Below are 27,096 nucleotides of genomic sequence, written 5' to 3' on the forward strand. Positions count from 1 at the left end.
TACATACATACACATTATTTACATATATACATACATATTTTCATCTAATGGTAGCTGTCTCTAGCATGGCAGGATGGAAAAGAAGAAAAAGAAAAGAAAGTTACATGATAATTTTATTACATATTTAAAATGAATAGCAAGTTTTACTTAATACATTTACAATTTCATGTATTGGCATCTTTTTTCTATTCTACTATGCTAATAAAATGCTTGTTTTATTTTTTAAGTTCAGAATAAAATAATTTTAAAAATATTTTAAAGGGCACAAAAAGAAATGCTTAAACATTAAAAAAAGAAAAAAAGAAAGAGATACTATGGGGTGGACAGGTCCATCCCCACAGCCAGTAGCAGAGAGAGGACAGTGATCTGGCATGCAGAAGGGTTTTTGCAATACATTTTTAAACTGGAATCATAAAATCACACAGAGATGGAAGGGACCTCATAGGAAATATAGTATAAAACTGTACTACACACAAAATAATCCAGTTTAAAGTTTACCTGGAAAGTGGGCATCTTGCATTTCCTTGAAGACCTCCATGGAAGGGAAAACTTTGTTTCCCAAGAAAGCCATTCCACTCTGGGTTTGCTCTTATTTTCCTTTTCTTTGAGCCAGAATATGACTATTTTCAAGGTCTCGTCAGTGCTTTCAGTCTACCCTCTGAGTTCTTGCAGAACAAATTCCATTTCTCTCCCACATAATATCTTTAAATATGTGAAGACAATTAGCCCATATTGCATATGTTTTCTCTCCTTTTGGCTAAGAAACTGTAGTCCCTTCAGCTTATCTTCATAGGCCTTCACCATCTTGGTTACTCTCCCTTGCATCCTCTCCAAATTATCAATGTCCTTTCTAAATTGTGATACCCAGAATTAAACAGACTTTTTTACAAGGTTTGACTGTGATCAAGGACAATGGGATAATCACCTCCTTATTATTGGAAGCCATGACTTCTTTAATACAGGTTAAGTTATGTTTAGGTTATTTTGTCTGTCATATCACTGCTGACTCATGGTGAGTTTACTGTCTATTAGAAGCTTTCAGATACTTTTTAAACGACTTATGGACTTGTATGAGGGGGGAGTCTGGGACTTGTGTGTTTTCCCTTTTCTTATATACTATAGCTACACATAGTTGGTAGTGGATGGGATCAGTCTTTCAATATATAGTGAGTTTGTGTTGCTAGGGTCTCCCTGAGACAGCCTAGGGCTGTATATGTGGAAAGGCACCTCTTTGAGGTTCTGCTCCCATTAGCCATGAAATGGTTCTGGGATCTCCAGGTGATAATACCTTCCAACTCTGACACATCTTCTTCTATAACACCTCAAAATCCTGACATTTTATATTCTAAACTCATCCCAGTTGGCCCTGTTTTAAGTTCCTTTCTTTTGATGAATGTGACTTTGAAAAGGGAAAATAACTCACTATAGCATGTAGCCCAGGATAACAACACTGTGGATGGAAGATGGATCCAGGATTAAAGGGACTATTTATTCTAAGAAGGTGTTGCAGGAGGGAAAGGAATCATTTCTCAACCTAAGACTGGAGGGTAGAGTTAACCTCAAACAAGGACAGGGCTACCTTGTATGTTCTTTATTTTTTTTTAAGCAATCGGGGTTAAGTAACTTGCTCAAGGTTACACAGCCAGGTGTTTCTGGGTGGGTGCTAAGTGTCTGAGCCCGGGATTCGATCTCCACGTCATCCTGACACTGGAACCGGTGCTCTTACTCTCTGTGCTACCTGGCCGCCCTGTTCTTTATATTAACTAGAAAGGTTAAGAACAGTCTGAGTAAAAGAGATAGAATTTCTAGAAGAATAATCCCTCTGAGAATTCTAGAAGCACTAAATCTCAGAATTGAAATGGACCCAACAAGTCATTTGGTCCAACATATATCTAAATAAGAATTCTCCCCCTACACAACCTATAGGAAAATGTGATGTAGCTATGAAAAGTAAATACTGAGCTCTTCCTACATGATTAGGCAGGCAGTATGTGCTTATTAAAAATTTACTATGTGATAGACAGTGCTAAGTGCTACAGATAAAAAAAAAACAAGAAATAAGAGGGATGAGGTATAGAGGGGGAAGGTACCAGTACAAAAGGCATGGTGACAGGGCCTGGAGATTCAGAGGCACAGACAGGAGAATAAAGAAGGACAAACCTGAGCTCTTTCTCAAAATGGAGAATTCCTTGAAGAAATTCATCAATGGGGAAAGGAGAGTGGGATGGGAGAATGATGTTTGATGGTGAAAAGGTCCCAAGCACTGAGTCATGAATTTGAAATCTACAGTCATAAACACAATAGGGATGATGATGGAAGGTCATTTTACAGATGAGAAATTATTATCCAACTCTTGTTTGAAGACCTCTCACGATCAGGAACCCACCAACCTGATAGAGCCCATTTCACATTTGGAAAGTTTTACTTGTTAAAAAGTTTGTTGGCTAGTTTGTTTGTTTTCTGAGATCAAATCCAAATTTGTCTCTTTGCCATGTCCTCTCTAAGCCAAGGAAAACATTTAATTCCTCTTGCTAGCCCTCCAAATACTTAAAGATAGTTACCACTCCAGAAAAGGTAGGAACAGAGCACACATATCTATTGTAGGCAGATACCTTGAAACCCCAAAGAGAGAAAACTTGGAGAGATGAAGAAAATGAGTTTCTTCCTCATTTTGGCAGTGGTGTTGGTGGTAGTAGCAATACAAGACCCTGTTAAAGTTGATGGCCAGTAAGAGAGAAGAATACCCCAGAAGGGTCATCATGTCTAGGCTAACATAGTTATGTGCTGATTCATACTTACCTTATCCCTCACTAAGATCCTCAAATCTTTTTCATATGTGTAGGATACACTCTGAGGTTACTCTCCTAACCCACATTGAGATCAGCAAGTTGGTTCCCTAGAAGACAAAAACTATCTTTTCCTTCAAGTTTCTTAGGGGTAACCCTGAGGTGTTTGAGGATGTTTCTCTAATATTAATAAACTGAAATACTTATAACTTTCCACCAATGTGATTCCTTTACTACTTCTGAGTTCATATCTATTAGACATCCTGAACTGGTTTCTAGAGAGGCATATTTACTAAGGTATAATAGCATGAACAGTTGTATAAATAACCCACCACTCCAAAGGAAAAAATGGCAGTGATATACTCTCCCACAAGGACAGAGATCATACAGGGAAAGTGGGATCAAATTTAGAGAGTATTTGCTGCAAAGGCATAGCACAGCTTGTGGAAGCCCTTTTCCTCACAGTCCTTTTCTCCCCTTCCTGGAACCCTCATGAAATTCCTCCTAGGCATGGTCTAATGTCTGCCTGTGCTTCTTGTAAAATCCCAATGCTGTAATTATTAGGAAATTTTTTTGATAACTTCCATACATTATTCCTAGTTCTTTTCTCTGAGTAACATATACCTAATCTTTTTTTATAATCTATCTTCAAATATGTGAAAGCAATTGTCTCCCTATCATAATATCACATGTCCAGTCTTCCCTATTCCTTAACACCCTTCTTCCCTTTTTTGGCTCCCTCTCTGTCTCTCTTCCCCTAGTCCAATCATCCCCATATCCTCAGAGGCAGATAAATGCAGAAACTAACTGACAATTGTCCGGTCACAGTATGGTTGCTCTACATACCACTAAACAATCTAGTGCCAAACACTTCCTGGGTAGGAATAGTTCCTCATAGTAGAATTCAAGAAATACTAGTTACTTTTCATTAGTTGATATTTGTGCCTGTATCCTCAGCAAAAGCCTGAGTATGCAGAGCAGTGGGGATGGAAACAGAAGGTAGAAAGGAAGGAGAGTGGGAGAGAGGAATATAATAGAACTAGAAACAATAAATCAGAATTTTAGATCCTCTGGTCTAATCCCTATCAGAAGCAGAAAGAGAGAAGGAAAAAACACCAAGGGGACAAAGTGGATGAGAGATCACAAAATCAATAAAAAATTACATTTGAATATTAAGTAGCAGATAATAGAAAGTGATAATTGAGTCAAAGAGACAACTGATCTTACTGAATTTAAGATAATCTAAGTAAAGTATACATACATTGTGGTGGTATTTCATACATCATAAAATAAAGTCTATAAAAGGGACAATCATATCTTGGCACATTGATCGACTATTCTCCAAATAATATAGAGGCTCTGCCTATTTCCTTATCATATCTTTCTTCTTGGCAATCTCCCTAGGAATTCCAGCCCATCCTGTGAAATCTCCCTATGTTTTTGACTACCTTCAAATCATAGGAAATGGTTTCAGCCTACCCATCAGTTGTTATTAGGGTAGGAAGATCTTCCATCACCTCCCCTGCCCTCACCCACACTCCCTGACTCTGTGATTTATGCCCTGAAGTGATAAGATCAGATTGCAGTATCTTTCAGAGGTTTGTAGAATCATAGGAGTAAATTGATAAATGGTCAAAGGATATGAACAGGCAAGAAGAGATTAAAACTATCTATAATCTTATGAAAAATGCCCTAAATCACTGTTGATTAGAGAAATGCAAAATAAAACACCTCTGAGGTACCACCTCGCACATATAAGATTGACTAATATGACAGAAAAGGAAAATGATTAATGTTAGAGAAGACGTGGGAAAATTGGAACACTAATACACTGTTGTTGGAGTTGTAAACTGATCCAACCATTCTGGAGAGCAATTTGAATCTAAGTCCAAAGGACCATAAAACTGCCTATACCCCTCGATCCAGCAATACTACTAGTAGGTCTGAATCCCCCATAAAAAAAGGGAAAACAACATACATATACAAAAATATTTATAGAACTCTTTTTGTGGTAGCAAAGAATTGGAAATGGATGGGGTGCCCATCAATTGGGGAATGGCTGAAGAAGTTGTGGTATGTGAATGTAGTGAAATACTATGTGTTAAAGGAAATGATGGATGGAAAAGGAGAATTTTGGAGAAACTTGAAAAGACTTACATGAATTGATTCTGAGGGAAATCAACAGAACAGTCAACAGAATTGTACACAGTAACAGCAACATTGTGTAATGATCAATTTTGATAAACAGCTCTTCTTAGCAACACAATGATCTAACATAATTTCAAAACACTCATGACTGAAAATGTTATCCACATGCAGAGAGAGAACTATGGAGTCTGAATACAGATTAAAGAATAGTATTTTCACCTTTTTTTCTTTCTCATGGTTTTTCCTTTTGTTCTAATTCTTCTTTTGCAACATGACTAATGTGGAAATATGTTTAAGATGATTGCACATGTATAACCTATATCAGATTGCTTACCATTTGGAGGAGTGGGGAGGGAAGGGAGGAAGAAAATAATTTGAAACTCAAAATCTTATAAAGTGAATGGTAAAAACTATGCTTACATGGAATTGGAAAAAATAAAATACTATCAAGGAGTGGAAAGTGTAAGAGAATACAAAAAATTTTTGAAAAATGAAACACGGAAATCATCTACAGTTTGTATGAGAAGGACCTTGTCATAGCCCAGTACATTTGATCTGGGATTAGGGGCATAACCCTCTGTCTTTACTAGGCTTCCCATTAGTTCATCTGAGACTTACCTCTGGCTAAAGATTGTTCCTGAGGTTTGGATTACACTTGGCTGAGATGGATTCGGCCACAATGGACTCATATCTCTACTATTGTGACAAAATAAAAATGTATCTTTCTGAGATGATTTAAGGTCATCAAAAAATTTCACAAAGATGATTTCATTTGACTCTCACAAAAAACCACCATGAAGTCAATAAAAACATTTTGATCCCCATTTTATGGCTCAAAGCCCAAGAATGAAAAAAAAACTAGACCAAAGTTTTATTGGCAAGGATGGAACCAGAGCATGACTCAGAATGTAGGCATTATTCTACTTCCCTTTGCTGTTCCTCCAAACTTGGTCTTGGGGTGAACTCTGCACTTTCAAGTAGACTGTTTGACTTGCTCTATGAACTCGATTAGGCTATGATTTCATCAGTTCTGGGTTTGAGAGAATCTCCTTGAGTTCATTAGCAACAACATGCTGCTTCTTTTTTCCCTTACTTGCCACTTCTTTTACTCTCTCTCTTCCCAATACTTCCTACCTCCAATCAGATACTGAACCTAACCAATTGGCCAGTTTTTTCCAGTGGTATCTGTTTGCATGGAAGGCAAGGAAGATACTCTGGGTCTCAGAAAAAAAAAAGTGGAGAGTTTCAGGCAGCTGGGCTGATATCTCTGGGAGGCACAAGCAGATTCCCTCCTGGTCTCAGACAGCTGTGGATGAACAGGAAGAATATTTGAAATTTCTAGTGCCTAAGAGGCTCAATCCCCCAAACTCTTCATTAGAAAAACCATATAATTATATTTTCTATCCCCGCACAGCTGAATTCCCCATGGGGCAGGAATATATAGTAGAAGTCTTCCTAAAAGTGAGAGCTGCCCAACATCACTTATGAAGTTACCAAGCCCTGGAGATCTTGGGCAGGAAAGTACCTCAGAAGCTCTTCAGTCTGATCTAAATCATCTATTATGTTCCCAACAGAGAGAACCTACTGCTTCTCTGAAAGGGATGGGGAGGAAAAGAAAATGCCCTCTTTGTAATCTATAGATTTATCAATATCTGTATCTCACTCTGCCTCTATCTCTATATCTACATTCATTTATTTATCCATCTATTTATCTAACTATATATATTTATGTGTAAAGCTGTCTAACTGGTTGAATGTAAATTCTTTAAGGGCAAGGACTATTTAACTTTTGTCCTTACATACTTAGCACCAAGCGTAATGTCTGACGTGTAGTATATATTTAAGAAATTGTTGCATATTTAATGATTTATTGATTTCTGACTAAACCTATTCCTCTGTCTTTTGCCATAGTGCCTCTCAGTGAGAATATGAAGTTTGTTGTTTGTTTATTTTGTTTTTGGGGTAAAGGATTAAAAGATTATTTAGGGAGAATCTACTGCTTCCTATAGCTTCCTATTCTACTGTTGTATGTTTTATTTATTTGTTTGTTTGTTTTTTGGAGGGGGGAAGGTAGGGCAATTGGGGTTAAGTGACTTCCCCAAGGTCACATGGCTAGTTTTTGTGTTGTTTGAGGCTGGATTTGAACTCAGGTCCTCCTGACTTGACTCCAGGGCCGGTACTCTATTCACTGTGCCACCTAGCTGCCCCTGTTGTAATGTGTTAATTGCAAGTTTTTGTTTCTGCTGAGCCAAAATCGGCCTCCTTGTGGATTGACTTCATTTTTTTTTCATATCTTTTGGGGCCAAGCAACAGAAGTCCAATCACTCTTCCACATGCGATAATTTCAAACCCATGAAGAAAGCTGACAACAAAAGACAACTAAAGTCTTCTCTTGTCCAGGACAAACATTTTAACTTCCTTTAATTGATCCTCATATATATTAACTTTGTCATTTGCTTTCCCAACCTAAGTCTAAAACCAGATATTTATTCCTATTAAATTTCATCTAATTAGACTTGGCTCAATATTATAACTGGGCAGGATCTTTTTATTTATTTATTTTTTGGTTATACATGTGTAGTCATGAAAAAACATTTTCATATTAACCATGTTATAAAAGAAAACAGACCTCCCCCTTAAAAACCCCAAGAAAAATAAATAAAGCTTTAAAAGTATGCTTTGGGGCAGCTAGATGGCACAGTGAATAGAGCACTGGCCCTGGAGTCAGTAAGACCTGAATTCAAATCCAGCCGCAGACACTTAACACTTACTAGCCACGTGACCTTGGGCAAGTCGCTTAACTCCAATTTCCATGCCCTCCCCCCTCCAAAAAGCAAAAAAGAAAATTATACTTCGATCTGTATTCAGACTCCAATGGTTGCTTCTCTGGGAATCGATAGCATTTTTCATAAGTCCTTCAGGGTTGTTCAAGATTTTTTTTTTAAATACTTAAAAGTTTTACTAAAAACTCAATATTGAACATTTACTCACCTAATCAAACTTCCTTGATAACTGTATGTAAGTCAATTAATTTCAATTTATGAAGTATCAATAATGTTTTAGTCATCCCAAGTCGCATTGAAAGAAGTACAAGGTCGTGGATAGAGAGGTTTTAATTAGAAAGATTTGGGTTTGATTATGGCTTTTGATGCATCTCTGGGCAAGTCACTTAAACTATTTGAGCCTCAGTTTCTGAATCAATAAAATGTTGATAATAAGCACTATATTACATGGTTTGTGATGATCAAATAAAATAATGTATATGAAAGGAACTAACAACTTAAATAGCTATATACATATTTTATTGCTATTGTTTCTATTATTATCATTACTATCATTATATGATGTAGCCTAGAAACTTTCCAAATCACAGAAATGATAGGTACTTTGTCCTCTCCTAGGAACTGAACCCCAAATATCAATTTTCCTTCTTTGACTGGTTATGCCCTAGTCCCAGAGTTTATTACCAAAAAAATTCAGAATAAAAATTAGTTATAGTTCTTATCTTGAATTCCGCAAATGTTGGCTGAGTCCTCAGGTTTGTTACATAACCTCAAGATAATAAACTCAAATGCAGGATGGAGTAAACTTTATTTCATCCCACAGAAAATGTAAGGACTTACTGGAGCCTATAAATAGACACTGAAAGTATATGAGATATTCAAACAACTCTGCAGTAAAACTCATAACCAGATACTGAAAACATATTAAAACCCTTGGTAGTCACAAACTCTGTATGGAAGGCAACTTGGTACCATTGACATTCATCTGAGGTGCTCTTTCCCATAAAGTCCTTCATGGTTCCCTGTGGTTTGGAGGCTCTCAGGAAGGGAAACATATATGGGTGTTACTGACCAAGCAATACTCTTCTTGTTGATCCTGAATAGTCTGAATAGCTCACGTAAAGGAGAGGTGGTGATAAGATCCAAAGCTGTTAATTCCCCTCACCCTATGTAACTTTGGTCCTTCAGTTACAGGGGTCATTTGTACTCTCTTCTCTTTCTTATGCTGGATGCCATTCAGGAACTATGTAGGCAATCCTTTTTTTTCCCTTGAACTTGGAAATTCTCAAACTCAGGCTTATTCTGAAGCTAACCCTGGCCTAGAAAATCTGCCCTCTTTGGCTAAAAAGTAAGATTCTGGGATCAGACTGCCCAGGAACTCAAACTTTCTTTACCTCTGCACTATAGGTTGAGATAATAGGAATTGTGACTATGCTTTCTCACCATGCCAACAAGCACGTATCTGTTTTACCACATGCTTCTTCAGGAACTCTATCATTGCCCTAATTGCTTCCTTCTTGTGGCCTGAGTCAAGCTAATCTCAAGGACTCTACTTTCTGATCTATTCTTAGGAATCTGTGAGAGAGGGCATATAATTAATATGACTCCAAGACAGCCATTTCCAGCTATCAAGGGGTTTGAGGCAAGGCTCCAGATCCAAATTTTATTTATCCAAGAACCAGACCTGCTTTAATGTATACAGTTCCAACTTCTGAACAAAGGAAAGAGAAAATGGGCAAAAGGAAAAAGAAAAGAGACCATTTGCTGTTAATTCTTTTTTAAAAGTCAGTGCAGAGATGATTCTAGGAATATGTCAGAGTAAGTAGGTTAGAAAATTCCAAACTCTCCAGATTTCCCTCACAAAAAAAAATAGTTCCTCTGGGTGTATGTAGAGCAGTAAAACTAAAGAAGAGTGGGGCAGAACAGCAGTCTGACCATGACAATTGGAGGAGAATCAAAGGAAAATACAAAGACTGAAGTTTGGTCCCTGTGTAAAAACATCTAGGCTAGTTCCGCTGAAATAGCAAGTAGCAAGCTTTGCAGCTAGCTGGGTTGGAAGGTAGCCCTCCAGTTAACAAGAATTGTTACCTCTCAGTCTGAGCAGAGGAAGACTGAAGGAACCAATGCTGATAAGGGATGCCAGGCCCATCTGTGTTGCCAAGATGCAGTGCTGTGTGAAAAGGAACTATCATATGTCTGGTGAAGGCAGAAGCATTGGGGCTGGGATGCAACTGACTGTGGACACTCACAAGAGGGTGGAGTTCTTGATTTCAGTTTCAGGCCAGGGGAAGAACTAATGGAAGACCTCAGGTCAGAAGCACCATCACCTATACCCCAAGATAAGAAGTGATTACAACAAGTTGCTATAATTTGTTTTTTAGCTATAAAGTTTTAAAAAATGATCAGGCTAAAAAGAAAGAATCCAACTATTTTCTCTTTTTTTGTTTCTTCTTTCTTGTGGTTCATCTTCAGAGGAAGACATTGAAGCAAAAAAAGCTTCTCCTAACCCCAAAGAGTAATGTCAAATGGTAAGCTGTCCAAAAAGAATTCATAGAATAACTTAAAACAAGAAAAAAACAATAAGAGTATGAAAAGAAAATTAACCAACTAGAAAAGGAGATTCAGAACCTTAAGGAAGAAAATGACTCCTTGAAAACTAGAATGGGACAAGGGGTAGCCAGCGAAGTTATGAAACAAAGAAGTTGTAAAACAAAATAAAGAATGAAAAAATAGAAGAGACTGTGAAGCATCTCATAAAAAAAAACAAATGATATGGACAATGGATCAAGAAGTGAAAATGTAAGAATAATCAGACTACCTGAAAGCTACAATCAAAAAAAGAATTTTGATACAATAATACAAAAAAAATTAAAGAAAATTGTTCTGAGGTATTAGAACAAGAGGGGAAAGTAGAAATAGAAAAAAATCACTAATCACCACCTGAAAGAGATCCTACAAGGAAAACCTACAGGCATATCATAGCCAAATTCTCAAATCCCCAGCTCAAGGACAAAATATTATGAGAAACAAACAAACGAACAAAACCAAATCCAATATGATGGAGCCATAATTGGAATCAGAGAAGACCTAGCAGCAGTGACATTAAAAAACCCCCACAGATCTTGGACCATTATATATTGAAGAGAAAAAGAACTGGGGTTGGGGCCAAAGATATCATACCCAACAGTTAAGCATAATCCTGAATGAAAAAAAAAAATGAACATCAGTGAATTGCTAGACTTTAAGTATTTTATTGCAAAAAGACCCAAGCTTAATAGAAAATTTGACATGCAAGATCCAAAAGAAATATAAGGCAAACATCAAAGACTCACTATAAGGGACTCAATAAAGACAGACTGTTTACTTTTTATACAAGGAAATGTAAACTGTATGTCCAAGATTGTAATTAGTAATTGGTTCATTCAAAAGAAAAGGATGGGGTAGAGTTGAGTATGATGTAATTCTAAAAAGTAATACTGTCTAGGAAAAGGTGAAAAGAGTAATTATTGTATGCAAATGAGGGGCAAGAGGAAGAACTGACACTATTTTCTCTTTTTTTGTTTCTTCTTTCTTGTGGTTTTTCTCTTTGGTTCTAATTCTTCTTTACAACATGACTAATGTGGAAATATGTTTAATATGATTGTATATATATGGCCTATATCAGATTGCACCCCATCTTGGGAAGGGGGAGGAGAAGGAAAGGGAGAAAATTTAAAACTCAAAATCTTACAAAAGTGAATGTTGAAAATTAAAAATAAATTAATATTTAAAAAATGAAAAAGAACTACAGAAAAATATCACTAAGAAATATTGATGAAAACAAAATTTATAATAAAATCATAATGAAACAAAGTTTGAAGTAATGAATCCAAAAAGTTGCTCACCATGACTACATGAAGTTTATGCTAGGGATTGTAAGGATCATTAGATATTTAAAAACAATTAATATAGTAATATTTTATAAGTGCTACAACTCACAACCTATATTAATAAATGGAGAAAATGCCTTGGGTAGAGGACCACACTCATGCCAAAAAAAAACTTACAAAGTAGAGGTACTAATGGCATGTTTTTGAGAAATAAGCCCAATTCTGATTTTTTAAATAAATATTTATTTTATTCTGAACTTAATAAATGCCTAATAAAGTGGGCATTTGCATATGCCTACAAGAATTTCCTAATTACAGGATTGTGAATGAAAGTCTCCATAACAGACAAATTACTTTTTAAAGTATATAAGATCAACTTTTGGCTTTCAAAGCTTTCCTGCTTTTCTGGCTTTATCTCTAGCTCAAAGGGCATATAAAATCTTATTTCAAAATGTCTATGTCTTTAAGAAAAGGGAAAAAGGAACTATTTGTACAAAAACACTTATAGCAGGTCTTTTTGTAGTGGCTAAGAATTAGAAATCAAATGGATTTCAATCAACTGGGGAATATGTTTTTGTGGAATAGTATTGTGCTATAAGAAATGACATGTGGGGGGCAGAGTAAAAGCAAAAACTTGGCATGTGCTCTGGCTCCAACCACTTCCAATAGCTTTAAAAAAGATGACTCTAAACAAATTTTAAAGCTATGGAACCCACAAAGAGACAGAGAGGAACAAATCTCCTACTGAAAGCAGCCAGCAGGCCAACAGGAAATGTCTATCACAGTGCACTGGGAGCTGAGCACAGTCCCCCATGAGCCATGGTTCCATCCCCAGGGGGGCCAAGAACATCCAGAGCAGACTTCAGGAGAGTGAATCACCAGCAGCTGATGTGGTTTCCAGACTTCTCAACCCATAAATGTCAAGGAGAAAATAAAACGTCAGTGGGGAACACTATTGGAAGGGAGAAGGAAGAGTGTGATCCAGCCCTTGCCCCCTGGGGCAAGAAGTGGTGGAGGCATGGCAGCTGCTGCTGCTGCCACATGACTGCTTCCAAAACTCCTGGTCTGCAGAATGTAGGGGGACAAAGAGACTATTCAGAGGTTAATTGCTTTTGCTTTGACCTGCTTGGATCTGGATAGCAGTCCTGGGTGGTGGTCCTGGGGTGGGTGGCCAGTGTGCCAGAGCTTGTGGGAGCTATAGAGAGGGTGCCCAACTAGTAGCTCCAGCAGCTGTGAAAACCCCAGCAATTTGGGACAAAGCTCTCTCCATTCTGGAAGCAGAGTTCTACCATGGCAAAGAGCTCAAAAGTCAAGTAATTGGCTGGCAATATGAGCAAGCAGAAGAAGTGAAATCAGAACATACAATCCTTTTTTGGAGGACAAAAGGGATCAAAGCATGGAACTGGAGGAGCACAACAACGTCAGAACTCCTGCATCAAAAGCTTCCAAGAAAAATGTGAACTGGTCACAGGCCATGCAGGAGATCAAGTAGGGTTTTGAAAATCAAGTAAGAGAAGTAGAGAAAAAACTAGGAAGAGAAATGAGAATAATGCAAAAATATCATGAAAGGTGAGTCAACAGTCTGCTAAATGAGACTCAAAAAAATATTGAAGAAAATAACACCTTAAAAAAATAGACTAACTCAAATGGCAAACGAGGCCCAAAAAGCCAGTGAGGATAAGAATTCCTTAAAAAGTCTAATTGGCCAGATGGAAGAGGAATTTCAAAAACTCACTGAAGAGAATAATTCTTTCAAAATTAGATGGGAGCAAATGGAAGCTAATGACTTTATGAGAAATCAAGATACTATAAAACAGATCCAAAGAAATGAAAAAATAGAAGGCAATGTGAAATATTTCATTGCAAAAACCACTGACCTGGAAAATAGATTGAGGAGAGATAATTTAAAAATTTTTGGACTACCTGAAAGCCCTGATCAAAAAAAGAGCCTAGACACCATCCTTTGAGAAATTCTCAAGGAAAATTGCCCTGATATTCTAGAACCAGAGGGCAAAATAGAAATTGAAAGAATTTGCCAATCACCTCTTGAAAAAGATCCCCAAAAGAAAACTCCTAGGAATATCATAGCCAAATTCCAGGGTTCCCAGGTTAAGGAGAAAATACTGCAAGCAGTCAGAAAGAAACAATTTGAGTATTGTGGAAACACAATCAGGATAACACAAGATCTAGCAGCTTTCACATTAAGGAATTGAAGGGCTTGGAATATGATATTCTGGAGGTCAAAGGAGCTAGGACTAAAACCAAGAATCACCTACCCAGCAAAAGTGAGCATAATGCTTCAGGGGAAAATATGGCTATTCAATGAAATAGAGGACTTTCAAGTATTTTTGATGAAAAACCAGAGCTGAACAGAAAATTTAACTTTCAAATACAAGGAGCAAGAGAAGCATGAGAAGGTAAACAGGAAAAAGAAATCATAAAGAACTTATTAAAGTTAAACTATTTACATTCCTACATGGAAAAATGTTAATTGTAACTCATGAGACTTTTCTCAGTATGAGGGTAGTTGAAGGGAATATATATTTATGTATATGAGGGTGTATGTCTATAAATATATATATATATATGTAAGTGTGTGAATATGTGTGTGCATGTATACATAGACAGAGGGCACAGGATCAGTTGAATATGAAAGGATAATATCTAAAAAATAAAATTAAGAGGTGAAAGAGGAATATATTGGGAGAAGAAGAAAGGAAGATATATATTAGGGTAAATTATCTCATATAAAAGAGGCAAGAGAAAACTGTTACAATGGGTTAAGAGCAGGAAGGTGAAAGGGAATGGGTCAACCTTTCTCCCATTGAATTTGGCTTAAGGAGGGAATAACATACACATTCAATTGGGTATCTTACCCTATAGGAAAGCAGGGGGGAAGAGGATAAGAGGGGGAATTATAGAAGGAAGGGCAGATTGGGGAGAGGGTAGTTAGAAACAAACACTTTTGAAAGGGGACAAGGTCAAAGTAGAAAATAGAATAAGTGGGAGGTGGGATAGGATGGAGGCAAATATAGTTATTCTTTCACAATATAACTACTATGGAAATGTTTTGTGTAACTACACATGTACAATCTATGTTGAATTGCTTGTTTTCCCAGTGGGGGTGGGTGAGGAGGGAAGAAGGGAAAGAATCTGGAATCAAAGTTTAAGAAACAAATGTTTAAAAAAGTGGTTTTTTTTTACATGCAACTGGGAAATAAGATATACAGACACTAGGGTATAGAAATCCATCTTGCCCTACTAGAAAGTTAGGTGGGGGAAGGAGGGAGGATACCAGAGAGAACAGATTGGGGGAAGGGATATTCAGTAGGCTCACTATATTGGGGTGGGGGTAGGGGAAAGATGGGGAGAAAAAAATTGTAACTCAAAATCTTGTGGAAATGAATGTTGAAAACTAAAAATAAATGAATAAATTGGAGGGGGAAGAAATGACAAGCAGGATTATTTTAGAAAAATCTGGAGATTTACATGAACTGATGCAAAATTAAGTGCACAGAACCAAGAGAACATTGTACACATTAACAGCAATGTTGTATAATGAAGACCTATGAATACAATGCAATTATCCCACACAATCTCAAAGGACTAATGATGAAGCATATTATTCACCCCCAGAGAAAGCATTGATATGGTTTGAATACATTCTGAAGTGTGCTTGCTCTCTCTTTCTGTCTCTCTCATCTTTTTATACAAAATTATAAATATGCAAATGTTTTACATGATTGCACATTTATAACCTATATCTGATTGGTTACCATCTCAGGGAGAGTTGAGAGGAAGGAGAGAGAAAAGAATAAAATTCAGACCTCAAAATATTTTTAAACCACCAAATGTTTAAAAAAATGTTGTAACATGTAATTGGGGGAAAAGAAAATATATTAAAAAATGAAATAGATATACCTGTTTTAAATCTAGCATAGTTTGAAATGGTGAAACACTACATGCTTCCCAAATACTTTTCATTAGTATTTGCTATCATGCAGGATTTACTAACTAACAATAGCAATAAGACAAGAGAAATACATTAAGATAGAAACACTAACAAAGAAAACAAAATTATCCCACTGGGAAAATAATAGTTTACTTAGAAAACCTTAGGGAATTAGTGGGGGAAAAGAGACAATAGCTTTAACAACATGTCAAGATACAAAGTAAATTGATAAAAATTCTTAACTTTCTATGTATCCATAAGAAAATCTGAAGAAGATAATAGAAGAATCCTGTTCAATATCAGTCCAAAATTAATAAAAAATCTATAAGTAAATATATCAAACCAATGTTATGACATTATAAAACACTCCTTAAATGTAAGAAAGACTAATGATTGGAGAAATATAATTTGCTTATGGTTGGACAAAGGCAATAGAAAACTTGGTATTAACTAATTAATTCATATATTTAGTGCTATTGCAATCAAACTACAAAGGTGGAACTTTATAGAGACATAAAACAATAACAAAACTTCTTTTGGATGAACAAAAGGATTGTAATCTCAAAGGAAGTAATTAGAAAAGTAGATGTGAAGAGGGAATTGCTTTTTCATACTCCAAATTATATTATTAAGCAATAGTCATCAAAATTATGTGGCACTTATCATATAAAAATATAAAAGTAGAACAATGTTATACTGAATAAGAATAAAAATATTATATATTATAATAATATATATTATATATATTATTATAAATAAGAATAAAAATAAATAAAATTAAATAGCCCAGTGTTTAATAATCAAGAAAATATAGTACATGTGGGGGGAAATTCTATATCCCAATCACTTTTGGTGACAAAAGCCATAAAGCAGTTTGACAGAAATTAGACCTGGACCAGTATCTTTCACTATTACAATATCAAGCTTAAAATGTATATTCAATCTGAATATAAAAGATCATAGTATTAAAAAAATGGAAGGCAACAGGAGCAGAAATTAGAAGACTACACAGCATTCAAAGCTATGACCATAGAGAAAATTCTTTAAATAAATGACGGATAAAGGAGATCACAAGAAGATAAAAAAATAATTTTGATTGTGTCAAATTGAGAAGGTTTTGAATGAACAAAATCAATGCAACCAAGATAAGAAAGAAAACTGTCAATTAGGGAACATGTTTTCAATAAATACTCTTGATGAAGTTTTGATACCCATATAATATAGGAAATGTATTCGAAATGTATAAAAACAGTAGTTCTCAAAAAAGGAATTGCAATTACTAGACATGGGAAAACTCCTACAAGGTATTACTAACAGGAAAAACACAAACCAAAATAACTCTGAGGTTTCACCTCACCCTCAGTTAATTGGCAAAGATATTAAAAGATCCAAATAGTTAATGAGAGCTATAAGAAAACAGGGTTGCTAATATCCTCTTGTTGAAACTATGAGTGTGTTCAATCAAAGGGTGAAAGCAATTTGGAATTATAATATAAAGTGACTAAAATGTCCATACCCTTTGAATAAGAGAACTTGCTGGCAGAAATGTATTCCAAAGAAAATAAAAGATGGAAATAATGATGCTATACATTCCAAAGCATCCATAACACCACTTCTCACATTAACAAAGAATTGGAAACAAAGCATGCTCTTTTTGAGTGGGGGCTAGTAGCTAAACAAAATGTGATACAAGAATATGATGGAATATTACTTGAGCTATAAAAATGATTAATATGAAGAGTTCAGAGAATCATTAAAAGCTTGTATTATCTAGTGCACTGTGGCATGAGTAGTAGCAGGAAAAAGCAATGTATATCCAATGAGTACAAAAGTGTAAATGGAAAGAAAAATGAAATTAAATTAAACTCTGAGCTTGGCCATAAGGAAGTACTGAGAAAATGTCCCTCATTCCTTTCTAGAGATATGCTTTTTATCACAATTGATATGTTTGTGCACTTGTTGGAATTAATATTTTTCTCCTTTCTATTATAAAGTTTAAGAAGATTCAAAGGTATGTATGTGGAAGGGGAAGATATGTTTGGAAATGAAAGTGATATAACAGCAGAAAGCATTGAAAATAATTCTTAAAATATAAAATAAATCAATGTCCTCTTCAACTTCATATTACATGTAATATAATAATAATGAAATTAAGATAAGCAAATACAAAGAAAACAAATCTAGAAAGACCTTTATTCAATAGTGCAAAGTGAAAGCAGAATTAACTGCTATGAAATATGAAAAAAAAAAGATTGAGTGAATAGGTAAAAGAACAAAATAATGTAAAGGTAACTAACTGATCAGGAATCCCTCTGCACCCCATCAATTTGGTGAGGTCTCCAGTCCAATTGATGGGATTATAGGATATTAACCTTTGTTTGGAGGTAGCTGAGAGAGACCTCTCCATCAAAGTGTGTGCCTACTAGGATCTAATTAAGATGACAGGAATTTTTTTATTAGTTTTTAACTGGAGCAGCCCCCAAGAAGCACAGCTTGCTGGGACTCAATATAATAAATTGTTTACATAAAATCTGCCCCTTTACACTGAAGAATTAAAAACATATTATTGTCTCTTTTCTTTTTTTTCTTTTGCCCATTTTATCTTTCCCTTGTTCAGAAGTTGAACTAGTATACATCCAAGGAAGCCTGGATCTTGGATGAATAAAATTTGGGCCTCCATACAACCTTGCTCCAATGCCTTTGGTGACTGGAAATGATTGTCTTAGAATCATAGGAATTACATGCCCTTATCCACATATTGCTCAGCATAGAACAGAAAGTAGAGTTCTGAAGATTAGCCTGACCCAACTCAAGAGATGGAAGCAACCAGGGTATTGATCGAGTTCTCAAAAGTATGTGGTGGAAACAGATATGTACTTGCCAGAATGAAGGGAAAGGATAATTCATGGACAATGCCTGTTAATCCCAACCTCTAGTGCAGAGCACAAGGGAGTTTGGGTTCCTAGGCAATGTGGTCCTAGAATCTCACTTTCTAGCCAAAGAGGACAGGTTTCCCAGGCCAGGGATAGTAAAGGGATAAGACTTAACTTGAAAGTTTGCAAATTCAAAGCAAAAAAGATTGCCTCCATAGTTCCTGAATGGAATCCACTTGGGGGGATTGAAGATATTCCAAATGACCCCTGTAAGTGAAAGACTAAAGTTACATAGGGAGAAAGGAATTAAGGGCTTTGGATCTTGCCACCATAACCCTCTCCATTACAATAAACTATTCAAACTATATAGGACCAATGGGAATGGTATTTCTTGATCAGCAATGTCCAAAGTATTTTTCCCTTTCTTAGAGTGTCCAAATCACAGGGAACTATGTAGGACTTTATGAGGAAGAGTAACCCAGGGGAATGTCATAGGGTTGCTCCAATGGTATCACCAAGTTGCCTTCTCAACAAAAGCTTGTGATTACTGTAAGGGTTTTAATGTATTTTCTAAATATGGTTATGAGCTCCAAGGCAGTTATTTCAATATCTCATATGTTTTAAGTGTCTGTTTATAGGCTTCTGTAAGTCCTTGCAGCTTCTACATTTTCTGTGGGTTGAAATAAAGGTTGCTCTGTACTGGATTTGAATTTATTACTATGAGCGTTCGTACAGGACCTTGAGTTCACTTTTGGGGAAACCCAGAAATAAACTACATCTAAACTTTATTTTGAATTTTTTTCTTGGGAATAAACTCTGAGACTAGTGCATAACAAGTCAAAGAAAAAAACGTTAAATTTTGGGGGTTCCACCCACCTATCATTCTGGTGACTGAGAGTCTCATATAATATAACAATAATAAACAAGAACAATAAAATAGATACATAAGATTTATTTGGTTCTCACAAAAACCATATAATGCAGGGTTTATATCAACATTTTATAGATTCAGAAACTGACGCTCTGATAGACTTGCCCAAAAATACAAAGCTAGTAAAAATCAAAGGCTGTACTTAAATTGAAATCATTTTAATCAAAACCCATCTCTCTCTCCACCATACCATGCTCCTTCCAATGAGGACTTTATTATTCTATTATTATTATTCTATCATTACTACATTATGAATTGAAGTAAATTGATTTAAATAGAGTTACCAAGAAAGTTTGGTTGAGTTGATGTTGAGGTTTTAATGAAACATTTAAGTATTTGTTTAAAAAAAACTTGAACAGCTATAATATCGAGCCAAATCTATTTCAATGAAATTTAATAGGAATAAATGTCTGGTCTTATATGTGAGTTGGGAGGAAAATGACAAAGATAATATGTATGAAGACCAATAAATGAATTAGAGATGCTGGTCCTAGAGAATAGAAGATTTTAGTTGGACATAACAACAATCTTCATGGGCTTGAAATTATCTCATGTGGAAGACTAACTAGACTTCTTGTGTTGGCCCCAGAATATGGAACAAGGAATGATGAGGCAAATTCACAAAGAGGCTGATTTTGTAGCAGCAGAAGCAAAAATTTCTTGCAATAAAAATACTAGAGCAGTAGAATGGAATTCCCTAGGAAGCAGTGGATTCCTTGTCAGAAACATAGTAGATGATTCAGACTGGACTGAAGAGCCTCTGAAGTTCCTTCCTACTCAAAATCTCCAGAGTTTAGTAACTTCCCAGGCAATTCTGGACAGCTCTCATTTGTTATGATTTCTGCCATAGCTTCCTGCCCCATAGGGAGTTCAGCTGTACAGGGAATGGAAATACAATTATATGATTTTTCTAATGAAGAGTTTGGGGGATTAAAGCTTTTAGGCAGTAGACATTTCAAATATTCTTCCTGTTCCTCCACAGAACCAAATACCAGCCATCTCATGCCAGGAGGAAGTCTGCTTGTGCCTCCCAGAGATACCAGTCCAACTACCTGAAATTCTCCAGTTTTTCTAAGACCTAGAGTTTCTGCCTTCCTCATCTTTCCTTCCAAGAGATACAATCAACCAAACCTTTCCCCTTGGTGATGTTCAGTAAGTGATTAGAAGTGGGAAGTGTTGGGAAAGGTAGAGAGGAAAAGAGGAGGTGGCAAGTAAGGGGGAAGAGAAGTTTCTAGTTGTTGCTCAGAAACTCAAGAGATTATCCCAAATCCAGTATAGCTCGCATCATAGCCTAAACCTGTTGGTAGAACAAGAAAATCTGACACACTCCAGAGTCTACTTAAAAGCTCAGAGTTAAGCCTAGGGACACATATGGAGGAAAAACAAAAAAGAATAGAATAAGCCTTATACTTTGAGTTGGGTTCAGGTTCCATCCTTGCCATTATCTAGAATAGGACCTTGGTCCAATCATTTTCCCTCTTCGACCCTAAGACATAAAATGGGGATCAAGAATTTCCTATTGATTTTATGGTGCATTTTGTAAGTCAAATGAGATCATCTTTGTGGAATTTCTTCATCACCTTAAATCATTTCAGAAAGATCAAGTTTTATGTTTGTTATAATAGGAGAACTATGCGTTCATTTTGACCTAGTTCATTTGAGCCAAATATAGTCCAAACACTAGGGATAATCTTTAGCCAGGCGTAAGTCTTAGTTACATCAATGTGAAGCCTAGAAAAGAGAGAGAGGTTATGTCCCTCCTCACAGATTCAGGGTACTGGTGTATGGTAATGCCTTTTCCATACAAATTGTAGATAACTCCTATATTCCCTGATTTTGCAGACCTCTGACTGGCACTGTAGGCTGAGTTTATCACTCAATGGACAACTCACAGGATCAGGGCGTTTGACTGAGGGCAGGGATGGAAAGACTGCCTATCCTGATAGGAGCTATTGGGTAGGCTGAAACCATTTTCCATGATATGAAAGTAGACACAAAAATGGGGAGTTTACAGAGGATGGACTGTAATTCCTAGGGAGACTGACAGGAAGAAATATGTGATGAGGAAACAGGTACAGGCTCTCTACATGGTTGGGAAAAACAAATAGAACCTAGCCTGATGCAGGCAGAAATGAAACAGGAATTCCCAGTTGTCCTGGAGATGAGGAAAATAAAATGTCCTTTCTTTTGTGTATTTCTATTGGACCTCATGACTTAAGTGTGGTGCAGGAAGAAGGCTGAGTCCAGTGGCCTAGTTTCTATATCTACTTGTGTCGTTAAGACAACAGGTTTTGCCTGTTACAGTCGTTATATCTTTATGCACATTCCTCAGATTTTCTTAAATTCTTTAATTAAATTCTTAAATTTCTTTAATTCCCACATCACTTCCTATTGTCCTCTACCTACTCTCTGAATGTAAATTTTATGTGTTTTCCATCTCTTATCCACCTTTTCTTGCTGGTCTTTTTTCCCTTCTCTCTTCTTCTGATGAGGGATAGATCAGATGATATGAAATTCTGATTCTATTATTTCTGATTCTGTTATGATTATTTCATCTCCTTTCCTATCTCTTCTTCCTTTCCATCTTCTATTCCTATCCCCATTCCTCTGCATGCCCAGGATTTTACTGAGGATACTTAAAACATAGACACAAAAATCAGCTTATCAAAAGTAGCCAGTATTCCTTAACTTGTACCATGAGTCAGATCCAGGAAGTGTTTGGTACCAGGTATTAGTGGTATACAATGCAACCATATTGTGAACTAGAGACTCTGATTAATTATCAGTTGATTACTGCATTTACCTGCCTCAAAGGATGTTGGGAAGACTGGGGTGGGGGAAAAGAGACAGAGAGATAGGAAGCCAAATAAAAACTAGGAGGCTTTTAAGGAACAGGTAAGATTGGATATGAATATCATAATGGTGGAGGCGGAGTGGAGACAACTCTTTTCAAGTATTTGAAGGGCTGTCATGAAAAATATTAGACATGTTTTGCTTGACCTCAGAAACCAAGACTAGAGATAAAGTGTGAAAATTGCAAAAAAAATAATATTTAGACTTGATAGAAGAAAAAACTTACTAATAATTACAGTATTGGGACTTTATAAGAAGCATGGGTAGACATTACACCATGCCTAGGAAGAATTTCATGAGGTTTCATGAAGGGGAGAAAGGGAACTCTCAGAAGAAAGACTTCCACAAGCTGTGGTACCCCTTTGTAACAAGTACCCTCTAAATTTGATTCCACTTTCCCCTCTGTACTTGTGGGAGAGAGTATCACTACTAGTTTTAATTTAGAGGGGTGTGTTATTTTATACAAACTGTTCATACTGTATAACCTTAGTAAACACACCTTTATAGAAACCAATTCTGTTTGGGGTTTTTGGACACAGTTTAAGTTTATTTTTACTCATTTAAAACAAAAATTTACCAAAAATCATAATTTCTCAATTTTTTCTGTTTCTAATAGATATTTAATTACAACATACTTCAAAGTAAAATAAATTAGCATAAATAATACTGATGCAATGATTGGGTTCACTTAAGCTTTGCAACTCTAATGTAAGTCAGTTTGATTCAGTTCTTCCTTCTGTGTGTGATAGGGTTGGGAATTAGCTGTTGGCTAGTCAAGGAGGGAATCCCTCTGTACTCCTTTTGGCAGGGGGAAAGAGGAGGGAAGGAAAGAATGAAAATTTTTTTTTCCTGAATTCTCCTGATTGGAGTGGTTCTATATGTATGTTTCTGACCACACAGAAGCTATACCTTAATAGAAATGTTTGGGTTTATGGCACAGGGCACACAAAGAAGGTATGGTGGGATAGCAAAAAGGAAAACAGATTAACTCAAAACCAACAGATGAATCACATTGGTTGAAACTTAGAAGTTTGTAAGTAATAGAGAACCATATCCAAAACACCTCAGGGCTGCCCCCCTCCCCAGAACATTGAAGGGAAAGATAGTTGTTGTCTTCTAGGGACCCAACTTGCTGGTCTATATGTGAATTAGGAGAACAACCCAAGAGTATATCCTATACCGTGTTTCCCCAATAATAAGACCTATCCCGAAAATAAGCCCTCCCCTTACTGTGTAAGATTCCTCTAAAATAAGCCCTCCCCCGAAAATAAGCCCTATTGAGATTGCTACTGTAGTGAAGGTGATCCCCTGTGCTACACGCTACATTACGGTACCCTCTGTATGAGCTGCATCCAATCAGAGCTGCAGCAGTGAGCATGTCATCCTGTTCTTCCCCAGTGATTTGCTTGCTGGCGCCATTGAGAGCAGTGCCGCGGAGGAGAGCTGAGGCAGGACAACATAAGCCCTCCCCTGAAAATAAGCCCTCTGGTGTTTTTCTTTCCAAAAAATATAATAAGACAGTGTCTTATTATCGGGGAAACACGGTACATATGAAAAAGACTTGGGTATCTTAGTGGAGGACAAGCTAAGAATGAATCAGCATAGACTTCCTTTGGCCTTGATATGACAGCCTTTCTGGGGGATTCGTCTGTCTTACTGGCCATCAGCTCCAACAGGGACCAGTCTTGCTACTACCACCAACACCACCCCCAAAACGAGGAAGAAACTCCATTCCTTAATTTCTCTAAGTATTCTTTCTTTTGGGTTTCAAGGTATCTGCCTACAGTAGATATGTTCTCTGCTACTACCTCTTCTGGAGTGGTAGCTATCTTTAAGTATCTGAAGGCCTTGAAAGAGGAATGAGATGTTGTCCTTAACCTAGAGAGGACATGGCAGAAAAGCAAATTTATGCATGATCTCAGAAAACAAAGACAGCCGCAAACAAACTTCTTACAATGAGAGCTTATCAAATGTGAAATGGGCTCCATCAAGGGGTGATTGGTTCTTGCTCATGCAAAGTCTTCAGGCAATAGCTGGATGATAACTTCTCATCTGTAAGACGACCTTCCATCACCCTCCCTGTTATTTCTGTCTCGATGGATTTCAAAGTCGTGGCTCAGTTCCCAGGTCTTCTGACCCTTCAACATCATTCCCCCAAGTCACCCTCCTTTTGCCATTGGTGAATTTTTTCAGGAAGTTCCCCATTTGGGGAAAAAGCTCAAGTTTGTCCTTCTTTGTTCTCTTCCTGCCTGTGCCTCTGAGTCTCCATGCTCTGTCCCCATGCCCTCAGACTGGTACCTTCCCTCTCCCTGCCTCACCCCTCGTATGCCTTGTTTTTGTATCCCTAGCACTTAGGACAGTGTCTGTTATATAGTAAATTTTTTATAAATGCGTACTGCCTACCTAACTATGTAGGGAGAACCCAGTATGCTGTTTTCATACCTACATCACATTTTCCATTGGCCATGTAGGGAGAATTCTTGTGTAGCTATAGGTTGGACTAAATGACTTCTGGGGTCCATTGCAATTCTGAGATTCAGTGCTTCTAGAATTCTCAAAGGGATTAGCCTTCTAGAAATTCTGTCTTTTACTCAGACTGTTGCTGACTTTTCTTGTTAATATAAAGAACACACTAGGTAGCTCTGAAATTGTTTGAAGTTTTTAACTTGACCCTAAAGTCTTAGACCTGACTCCATTCTCTCTAGAAACACCTTCTTATACTAAATACCCCATTTAAACATGCATCTGTCTTCCATCTACAATAGTTAGCCTGGGTCATGTGCTCCAGAGGGTTTTTTTTTCTTTTTGAAAGTCACATGCATCATAGGAAAGGAACTTAAAACATAGTGTCAGTTGGGATGGGAAGGTAGAATGTCTGTGTTTCAAGGGTCTGCAGAATAGGAGTCAGAACTGGAAGGTGTCATTGCCTGTAGCTCCCAAAATCCTTTCACAGCTGAGGATCAAAGTGTCAGAGAGGTGCCCTTTCATATACCCAGCCCTAGGCTATCACAGGGGAGCCTCAGCAGCACAGGCTCACCAAACACTGGAAGACTGATCTCATCCACTACCAGCTATGTTTAGCTATACAGCATATAAGAAGAAGAAAAATGCACAAGTCCCTGAGAACACATTCCCTCAAGGCACAAGACCATTATTTATTTGAAAATGAGCTGGAGGTTTCCAGCAGGCTATAAATTCACCATGATAGGGTGATAGGGCAGACAAAATAACCTAAAGAAAACTTCACCTACGTTAAAGGAGACATAGCTTCCAATAAGAAGGTGAGAGTCCCATTGTCTTTGACCATAGTCAGACCTCATCTGAAATTCTGTGTTTACGTCTGGGTATCACAACTTAAAGAGGACATTGATAATCTGCAGAGGATTCAAGGGAGAGAAACTAGGATGTAAAGGGCCTATGTAGATCAGCTAGAGGAACTAGTATTACTTGATCTAAAGGAGAGAAAAACATATATATTATAGGCTAACTGTTTTCACATATTCAAAGGGATATTATGTGGGAGAGAAAAGAGATTTGTTCTGCAAGGACTCAGTGGGTAGAACAAGAGAAATGGATGGAACTAGAAAACAGTCGTATTTGACTCAATAGAAAGGAAAGTGAGAGCAAACCCAGAGTGGAATATACTACCTCAGGAAGCTGAAAGGTTTCCCTTCTGTGGAGGTGTTTCAGGAAAGGCTAGATGCCCATTTGACAGGTATAATTTTGTGTCAGGATTTTTTTGTGGGGTAAACTTTTGTCCTGTGTGTCCTATGAGGTCCCTAACATTTATGTGTAATTTTATAATTTCAGTTGAAAAATTGATGGTCCAAGCCCTCAATCACATCAATTTACTGTCCTTTCTGCTGTCTTCTGTAGGAATAGACCTGCCCTGTCCATGGTATATCTTTCTTTATCCCTGTGCTTTTTTATCTCCATGCTCAATGCTCATTGATGCTTAGAAAAAAATTTGAGATGGTGTTCATAAAATGATCATTTCTAAATGTGGTTGTTTATATTTTAAACACTGAACTGGAAAGAATCTTAGAGGCCATTAGGTTCAAGGCCTTCATTGTGCTTTGAGGTGGAATTTGTAGTGACTTGTGCACGATCTTAAAGGTAATAAGTGGCAGACAGAGGGACAGAACCAGAAGTTCAAAGTCAGAGCCTGGTCAGACTCAGAGTTCTTTCCATTTCATATGCAAGGATCACTGTATTTTCATGTCCTGCTCTTCTCATTTCTCTTTCTCAGCAGAAAAGTCAGCCCCATGGTACCAGGAAACCAAACACAATTCACTGAATTTATCCTCTTGGGATTTTCTGAGAAACCAGATCAGCAGGGGCCCCTTTTTGGGCTGTTCTTGGGCATGTATTTGGTGACACTGCTTGGAAACCTTCTCATAATGTTGGCCATTGGCTCTGACTCTCACCTCCACACTCCCATGTATTTCTTCCTTTCCAATTTGTCCTTTGTGGATATCTGTGTGGTATCCACCACAGTCCCCAAGATGTTGGTGAGCATCTTGACACAAAACAAGGCCATCCTCTATGCTGACTGTCTTGCCCAAATGTCCTTCTTTATGGTTTTTGCTGGTTTGGATAACTTTCTCCTCACTGCAATGGCCTATGACCGTTTTGTGGCTATCTGTCATCCTCTACGCTATGCAGCCATCATGAGCCCTCAGCTCTGTAGCCTGTTGGTCCTCCTCTCCTGGATAATAAGCTTTCTAGACTCCCTTCTTCACAGTCTGATGGTAACACGGCTCTCCTTCTGTACAGACCATGAAATTCAGCACTTCTTTTGTGATCTTGGTGAGGTTCTGAAACTCTCTTGCTCTGATACTCTTATCAACTATGTCTTGATATATTTTCTTACTGGACTTCTGGGTATTTTCCCCCTCACA

At 37.1% G+C, this 27,096-nt stretch overlaps 1 protein-coding gene and 1 pseudogene across 1 annotated transcript in view; both read left to right on the plus strand.

Annotated features, from left to right (window-relative positions):
- Positions 1 to 27,096, plus strand: part of LOC138160297 (ubiquinone biosynthesis protein COQ9, mitochondrial pseudogene) — a 110,384-nt pseudogene that overhangs the window by 51,107 nt on the left and 32,181 nt on the right.
- LOC138160195 (olfactory receptor 7A10-like) overlaps positions 26,461 to 27,096 on the plus strand; it is a 921-nt gene continuing 285 nt past the window's right edge. Inside the window, exon 1 of the mRNA XM_069086723.1 lies at positions 26,461 to 27,096. This exon is cut by the window's right edge and continues 285 nt beyond it. Coding sequence (XP_068942824.1) covers positions 26,461 to 27,096 — 636 coding nt within the window.

This window comes from Petaurus breviceps, unplaced genomic scaffold (genome assembly GCF_028583685.1).
Source record: "Petaurus breviceps papuanus isolate PSGF00001 unplaced genomic scaffold, PetGlider_PUasm1.0 180, whole genome shotgun sequence".
Taxonomy (NCBI): domain Eukaryota; kingdom Metazoa; phylum Chordata; class Mammalia; order Diprotodontia; family Petauridae; genus Petaurus; species Petaurus breviceps.